The sequence below is a fragment of the Chamaea fasciata genome, unplaced genomic scaffold, assembly GCF_029207755.1.
Source record: "Chamaea fasciata isolate MVZ Bird 193981 ecotype frontalis unplaced genomic scaffold, bChaFas1.0.hap1 SCAF_16, whole genome shotgun sequence".
NCBI lineage: Eukaryota > Metazoa > Chordata > Aves > Passeriformes > Sylviidae > Chamaea > Chamaea fasciata.
In genome coordinates, this window is record NW_027094101.1 from 2,082,232 (window position 1) to 2,090,377 (window position 8,146).

General features: G+C 51.4%; 1 protein-coding gene across 2 annotated transcripts; it reads left to right on the top strand.

Annotated features, from left to right (window-relative positions):
• Positions 1-325: 325 nt before the first annotated feature.
• On the top strand, positions 326-8,073 carry NTAN1 (N-terminal asparagine amidase). 2 transcript variants are annotated; one of them, XM_066198168.1, is made up of 10 exons: positions 326-349; positions 2,874-2,976; positions 3,064-3,129; positions 3,436-3,544; positions 4,482-4,555; positions 5,768-5,821; positions 6,584-6,637; positions 7,152-7,249; positions 7,447-7,560; positions 7,762-8,073. In XM_066198168.1, exons 1-10 carry the CDS (start codon positions 341-343, stop codon positions 7,939-7,941), a joined length of 861 nt encoding a protein of 286 aa, XP_066054265.1. In that variant the 5' UTR covers positions 326-340; the 3' UTR covers positions 7,942-8,073. The 2 variants fall into 2 exon arrangements, with proteins under 2 accessions (XP_066054265.1, XP_066054263.1); XM_066198166.1 differs by lacking the exon at positions 326-349 and adding an exon at positions 1,790-1,947.
• Positions 8,074-8,146: the final 73 nt, after the last annotated feature.

The window sequence follows — 8,146 nt, forward strand, 5'->3', positions numbered from 1 at the left end:
CACTGGTTTGCTCTGAGTTATTGCAGGCACCTGTGCTGGCAGGTGCTGGTGTTTTGTTAAAGAGACTTTGTAAATACCGACAGCTGTGAGAGGAATGCTCGTCCCGAGCTGCGATTTTGTCTCACGAGAAATGCAGCGTATCTTTTGAAGAAAGCATTTGTTCTGCTATGGAATCACAAAGTCATAGAATGGCCTGCGTAGGGGAAGGGACCTTTAAAGATCACCTGGTTCCAGCTACCCTGTCACTGGCAGGGTCATCTTCCCCCAGACCAGTTTGCTCAGAGCCCAGTCCCGCCTGGCCTGGAACACTTCCAGGGATGGTTCACTTCTGTGAAGATGGATGGGAAAGGTGAGCTGAGGTCCTGGGCATTTCTGTCTTTGGGTTGTGGGCTGTCCGCATTCCCTGCAGGGTGAATTAACTCTGCTGCTACCACGGTTATTTCTCGTAGTGTCTTCTACAGACAACTGGAGGAAAAAAACAAACAAACAAACTGGTCTTTAAGGAAAACCAGTTGTCTTTGCCGTTGTCTGAAAATCCCCCTTGTGGTTGCTGGGGTTGAGGATGGTGGTGTGGGGATCGGCCCCTTGTCGCAGGCACCCAGTGGCAGGACAAGGAAGTGACTTAAACTGCCAGGGGAGGTTTATGTTGGACAGCGGGAATGATTTGGAATGACACTGGAATGGGCTGTCCAGGGGGATGGTGGAGTCACCGTTCCTGGAGGCATTTAATGAAAGCCCGTACGGGGTACTCGCTGCCATGGTACACTTGACACGGTGGCGTTCGGATAGAGGTTGGATTCGGTGACCTCACAGGCGTTTTCCAACCTTAATAATTCAGCGATTTGTAAATCTGTGGCTTTAGGGGTGTTATTATTTCTTAGCACAACTTAAGGATGCCCCGCAGTGGCAGGAGGTGGGGGAATCTCTGCGAGGTTACCGCGTTAAAATTCTGAGAGAGGGCTGCCGAGGCCGGGCGTGTTTCCGTCAGCCCCGGGCCGTGTTCCCCCCGTGCCCATCCCCATCCCCGGGCCGCGTTCCCCGGTGCCCATCCCCATCCCCGGGCCGTGTTCCCCCCGTGCCCATCCCCATCCCCGGGCCGTGTTCCCCCCCGGTGCCCGTGCCCATCCCCGGGCCGTGTTCCCCCCGTGCCCATCCCCATCCCCGGGCCGTGTTCCCCCCCGGTGCCCGTGCCCATCCCCGGGGCGCGTTCCCCGGTGCCCGTGCCCATCCCCGGGCCGTGTTCCCCCCGTGTCCATCCCCATCCCCGGGCCGTGTTCCCCCCCGGTGCCCGTGCCCATCCCCGGGGCGCGTTCCCCGGTGCCGGTGCCCATCCCCGGGGCGCGTTCCCCGGTGCCGGTGCCCATCCCCGGGGCGCGTTCCCCGGTGCCCGTGCCCATCCCCGGGGCGCGTTCCCCGGTGCCCGTGCCCATCCCCGGGGCGCGTTCCCCGGTGCCCGTGCCCATCCCCGGGGCGCGTTCCCCGGTGCCGGTGCCCATCCCCGGGGCGCGTTCCCCGGTGCCCGTGCCCGTGCCCATCCCCGGGGCGCGTTCCCCGGTGCCCGTGCCCATCCCCGGGGCGCGTTCCCCCCCGGTGCCCGTGCCCATCCCCGGGGCGCGTTCCCCCCCGGTGCCCGTGCCCATCCCCGGGGCGCGTTCCCCCCCGGTGCCCGTGCCCATCCCCGGGGCGCGTTCCCCGGTGCCCATCCCCGGGGCGCGTTCCCCCCCGGTGCCGGTGCCGGTGCCCGTGCCCGGCGGGGGCGGGGCCGTGGCCGCCCTTTCCCGGCGCCCCGCGCGGCGCCGCCCGGCCCGGCCCGGCGCGGCCTGGGGAGGGAGCGCGGAGCCGCCTCCGGGCCCGGGCCTCGCCGAGATGCCGCTGCTGGTTAACGGAGCGCGGGTGGACCTGGCCCGGCCCACGGGGGACATGATCCGCGCCCACCCGCAGCTCGAGGTGAGGGGTGCCCGCGCTGGCGGCCGGGGCGGGCTCGGGCTGGGGCGGCCCGCGGCAGGGGCGGCTCCCGCCCCGACCCCGCGCTCGGATAGCGGAGAGCGGCGGCGTGATGGAAAAGAAATAAATGGGTGTCGGCGGAGGGGCTGACGGTGACGGCGCGGCCGGGGCTGGCGGGGCCCTTTCTGCCTCAAATGACAAAAACTGGCCATAAAAAGTCAAGGTGGGCACTCTGAGGAAGGTGCTGACCTTGCTTCCGGGGTGTAAATGTTCTAATGGAACGGCGGAGTGCCAGCCAGGAGTATGAGCCGAGCTGCCTGGGAGCTGTTTTTCCCATCAGAAGGCGTTCCTTTACAGACCCTGAGGTTATGCAGAGAGCCAGGGCAAATTTGATAAGGCTGTGAAGGGTTTTTTGAGCCCAGAGTGGAACTTTCACTCTGTCCCCAGCAGGTCTGTGATGAGGCACGGCAGTAGTCATAGCCCAGGAATCCGGGTTTTCCACACGCCAGTCAAGCTCGTGAACAACAGTGCTTTGATAAGTGCAAAATAAATATTCTGGATGATGGCACTAGAAGACTGAAACTTCTGCATTTCAAGTTTCCTGTTCTGATTAAACTTCCAAGATCAGTTCTGGTGTTACCTAATGTAATCTTTGCCCAGTCCAAATGCTGTTTATTGTGCCTCCATTTTATGGTCCATGTAACAGGGAAAGGTGTTTTGTGTCTCTCTGGGATGATGGGATTTCACTATTTACGTGACCAGTGTCAGGAAAGCGAACAACTTTCAAAATTCAGAATACTCTGTAATGCAAAACCCTCTTGTTTGTCTGTGACCTGAGTCCCTTTGCTTTTCAGAGGTGATATTTCTGTGAAGTAATGGCTACACCTGAGAATTCAGCCACTGTAGTATCTGTTATCATTTATCTTTAGGAAAAGGCAAAACTTCTGAGAAGTCAGCCTGCTCAGATTGTGGAACCCAAAGGCCTTCTCTATGTCCAGCAGAGAGAGTTTGCAGTGACTACCCCTAAAGATGGTGTGTAGGAACATAAACATTTCTTCTTGTACTGCAGCAGCGATTGTGAAAGCTGAGTTCTTACAGTGTTTTCCTCCTTTGAAATAGGTTCTGTTTCCATTCTTGGATCAGATGATGCCACTACCTGCCACATAGTTGTGCTCCGACACACAGGTATCTCCAGAGGACGTTCAGAGCAAAGCCTGTGCCCCTGAAATAAGGAATTAGTCCTGCTTTGTGTGGGATTACTAAAATAAATCGCAGTTAACATTAACACAAACCTGAACCCCCAGGAGTCACATGATGTGTTAACTGAAGACTCTCTCGGAGGTTTGGTGTGTTTGGTGGGGGAGGTTCAGCGTCCCAGCCCCTGCTGGAGGGTGCTGTGCTGAGGGGCAGCGCTGGGGCAGCTGTCCCCCGCAGCCCTGGGGACTGCGCTGCTGCCGCCACCGTCACCGTGTCCCTGTTGTCCCTCCGCAGGCAGCGGGGCCACGTGCCTGACACACTGCGACGGCTCCGACACCGAGGCCGAGGTGTCGCTCATCATGAGCTCAGTGAGGTCCTTCTCCAGCTCCACGGGCTGTGGCAGGTCAGCTCTGCTCCTTCTCGTCTCTGCTTCTCCCAAAAGCTGCTGCAGCTGGCACGGGGTGGGGGGCGTGTGAGGTGATCTGTGGGCTTCAGACAAGGGGATCGTGCAGGAAATCCTCCGCAGCCGCATGCAAAGTGAAAATCACCTCCCTGATGATGATTTGGGGGGGGATTTTTAGCGGTCCTTCAAAGCACGGTTCTGTTCTGAAGAGTGTCTCTGTAAAATGCCACCACGAGGTTTGTTCCCCATTTGACTTCTGTTTGAGATTTTCCAAAATTTTCCATGTAACTGGTTTTTGGTTTGTATTATGTTTTTCCCTTCAGAGTGTTTGTAAATTCTTTTCAGCGTCTGACAGTCCGTCAGGGAATTTTGTAAGTCCACATTTAAAAAAAAAAGTCATGTGGAGGACAGGACAATGGGTAAAAAGCTCTGAAACAGAATTTAGCAGGCAAGCTTCTTTCTGGATGTGGAGGGTTTTGCCCCTGTAGTTTGTGAAGAACAAAAGCTAGCTCATGAACTTAAATTCGTGACTGTAAGAACTTTACATAGACACTGCTTAGAGAAGAACCTTGCTGCATGGTCCAGAATCATTTTGAGGAGGTCATGGGAACAAAAATCTTCGAGTTTAATTAACTGAAAGATGATTACGAAGTTCAGTCCAAACCAGAGGTGCCAGAGATACCCCTGGGAGAGAACTGCATGTATTTAATGCCTCTTCAAGCTTGCTCCTGTGCTATTTCCTGGGTGATCCCTGAAATTTTCAGGATGGAATTACCATAACTTGCTGTGTAATGCAAACCAGCTTGGTGCATGTGATTGTAATAAGTGAGGCTTCTCTAATGATTGCTTTGCAGTTTGGGCTGGGGATTATTTTGTAAAGCTATTCATTTTGAGATGTCTTTTTAATTGCTGTTTCCTGTTATTCCATCTCTGTTAGGCTGGAAGTGCACCTAGTTGGAGGTTTCAATGATGATAGGCAGTTATCACAAAAACTTACTAATCAGCTTCTTAGTAAGTTCACGTTTTTTCCACTCTCATGTCCCCCCCCCCCAAAAAAAAAAAAAAAAAAAGAAATAGTTCTGGCTGGATTTGGGTCGAGTTTGTAGTCTGAGTCCCCAGTCATATACTGGAAAGAAATGGATTCACTTTGAAGGGTCTTTTTCTCTGCCTGAGAACGTGGTGTGGAGAGGGGCTGGACTGCTGGGGCTTGCCCATGGTCAGTGCCTGGGCCGCTGGGTCTGATCCTGTCTCTTCTCCCTGCCTCATACTCGGCTGGGGAGAGTTGGCTGCAGTTCAGCTGGGCTTTGATCCCTGCCTTGGTTCCTGCTCATCTTCTGTGGGATCTTGGGCAAGCGTTGTCACTCTCCAGATCTGTCCATGTGATGGTTCATTAGTTGCCATTCAGTTCGTACCTTAATGTGATGAGGTAAAACTTCATTATTGTTTGGAATTGTCCAATGAAAAATGCCAGGTCTGTTTATAAAATCCGTCGTCCAGAGGAGTGATGGCAGTGCTTTATTTACAACTGGAAGTGTAAAGTGCCTGCTTACCTGGGAGTGTGCTGAGCACTTTCTCACCTCTGGAGAGGCCTCTGCCCCACTGGAATGGGGAGGAGGTAGGGATGGGGCAGCTGTCAGGATTAGAGGGACGTGTTTAAGGGGTAAACAAAAAAAGGGAAACCAATGGGCCTGGGCTGCAGCCTTGTGGCTATGACACCTAGTGTGTGTTATAGGAGAGCTCTGTGCAGAACAAAGTATTCTGGATAACTTACTTTAACCTTCTGTTTTTCATGCGTCAAGGTACAATTTGAATCAATAATGCTGTATTGCTATCAGAAAGAGGGTTTTTTTCTGGTGTTTGGGATGGTGAAAGGCAGAACTAATTTGTAGTTAATGAAAGACTGGGTTTGTTCACTATATATGTAACAGTTTAGGAAAAAAACGTTTAAATGTAAGCTGCTAAATGTATAGCAGACTAGAGCAGAGCTGATGTGATGCCAGAGCTAAACCAGTGGCAGTAAAGTGGCAGAGCACTTTCTTAGCAGAGTTCTGCTGTTACAAACGGCCCCTCTCTGTAAATTCCTGTTGGTTTGAAGCAAATGTACAGAAGCCAGTTTGCAGTGTTGCCCTGCCTGGGGCAGGGGTTTAGGTGTGTACCCCTCACCCCCAGACAGCAGAGCCCTGCCACCACTCACTGACATTTTTGCTGTCCTTGTCATCACAGGAGCATTTGACCTCCAGCCGGAGGATGTTCATTTAGTGACTTTCTGTGTAACAGGTAAGAAAATGTTCCCTTGGGTTTGGAAGTACCTTCCCTGAAATAAAAGGGCAGGGGGCTTCTCAGATACGGCTTTTTCTCTGTGCTGTAAGAAAGAAGAGCACAAGCCCTCCATACTGATGTGTAATTTTCAGTTTTGCTGCTGCTGTGTGTGTGGTGATGTCAGAGAGCCACTGCAGGGGGATTCTCTCCTTACCAAGTGCTGCTGCACTGCAGCCAGCTCGTAATCATGGCCAGGTCACTGTGGCACGTTTGTCCCAAGGAACAGGCTCTGTGCCTGTGGATATCTTACAGCTGAGAGGGGCACTTAGGGACCTTTGTTCTGCTGGGCTGCTGGTTAATTCATAAACTTCAGTTAGTTCATAGTGTGTGAGTCAGTGGAGCAGTTATTTCCTTTTCTTTGTATCATGTTGATACACGATACGTTCCATCCTCTTTCCGTGTCAGAGGTGTTGGTGACTCACATCTTTGAACCTTGGCATCATGGTGGTTCTGCATTGTGGTTTTTTTCCTGTAAATTGTCCATGCAGAAGCAGGGGCAGTTGGCTGGAGCTGGCTGTTCTGTTAGGAGACAGCTCCGAGTCCCACGCGTGTTGTTACTGACCTCTGCCTTCTTTTCCATAATTCTTTCAAGCTTCCTTGCGTTTTTCTGTCTTATGCAACATCAGATCTCTTGCTCTCCAATAACGTACAATTAAATAAATGCTGCTCAGACTAAAATCCAAAGCCCTACAAGCTTGACTTCTTTTTTTTTCGTTACAGAACTAAATGACAGAGAAGAACAGGATATTCACTTTCCAATCATTTATGGAATAGGTGAGTTTGCTAAATTAGACTTGAGTTTTCTTTTGGTGGATTGCATTTCAGATTCCAGTAGTAAATGGGCTGCTTTTAATGACTGAGGGAAGGCCACCCTAAAAGTTGCACACTGCTGTCAGAGGCACAGGTAAAAACCCATTTCTTGTGGGAGATGGGGAGATGCACACATGGAAGAGGCCGTGTACGAATGCAAACAGATTTTTTTCCTTTAACTGCACTTAAGAGTTTATCAACATCAAGCTACTGCACTAGATTTATACTTAGAATTTAATCTTCTTCTCTTTGATTACTCAGGGGTTTTTTCTAATTAGTTCGCGCATGTCTGGAATATTGAAATGCTGCCAAAGGAAATGAAGTAGAAATGTGCTATTGCAGGCCTGTGGTTTGAGGAATCCAAGTGTGTGATGGATTCTGCAGTTCTGTAACACAGTGTTGTTGGGGACATGGTTGTTGTAAGGAAGTGCCTCAAAACAATCAATTCTTCCTGTGTTTAATCTCCATTTCCTACCAGCTGTGAACGTTAAAACAGCAGAGATTTTCCCAGCAACCTTCCCAGAAAAAGGGCCGGATGAGGATCTGCGTTCAGCCCACGTTTTAACAGGAGCACCAGTGAGTAAAAGGAACGGGGAGAATGGGAAGGGGACAACAGTTAGGGGCAATCAAACATCCCAGTTTTGAGGAAAATACCCTGTGGTAGCTCTCTGCCTTTGGGTTCTGGGCGCGTTGTTACCATTTCAGGCTGGCTGTCAGAGCTCCTTGTCCGGGGGAGCCCTGGCCGCCTCTGCAGCCTCCCTGTGTTCTTACAGCTGACCAACATCTATGATGCAAAGACAGAACAACTCCGGATTGGGCCTTATTTCTGGGGGCCTTTCCCACACGTGGATTTCTGGTTGGAACAAGATGATGCACAGATTTTACAGGTACCTGAAACTAACTGGGTTTTGTTTACTTTTTTTTCTTTGCCTTCTAGCTGAGTAGAGAGCAGTGTTGCAGTCTGTCAAAACTTCTCCCAGAGCACTGCTGTCCCTGGGAGGGTGGGGAATAACCGTCTAGAAGGGCAGGGTAATGAGAACACTGTGTCCTGAATGTCAAGCAGCTCTTGCTTCCATCTTCTTTTACAGAACCTTTCCACGTCGCCCCTGGCTGAGCCTCCCCACTTTGTTTCCCACATTAGATCGACATTAACATTTCTAAAAGAACATCCCTTTCCATCTCGGTCCCTGTTCCCTGACAGGAAACCTCGCATCTACAAAAAAAATGAAGAAGGGTTGTGGGAACAGGTTTATTCTGACAAAATCTAACCTGGAACCCACCCCCACAACTGCTTTAGGGAAATGCAATCTTGCAAGAAGAGCAATTTGTTGCAAATAGCATATTGCTGGTCACAAATACCATTGTTCCTGTGCTTTTCAAAATAAAATATTTTGATAGAAGCAACTTGCTTTTTCTGCATTACTTATGTAGAAATCAGGGTTTCTTTGAAGTCAGAATTTGGCTTTGTTTAGG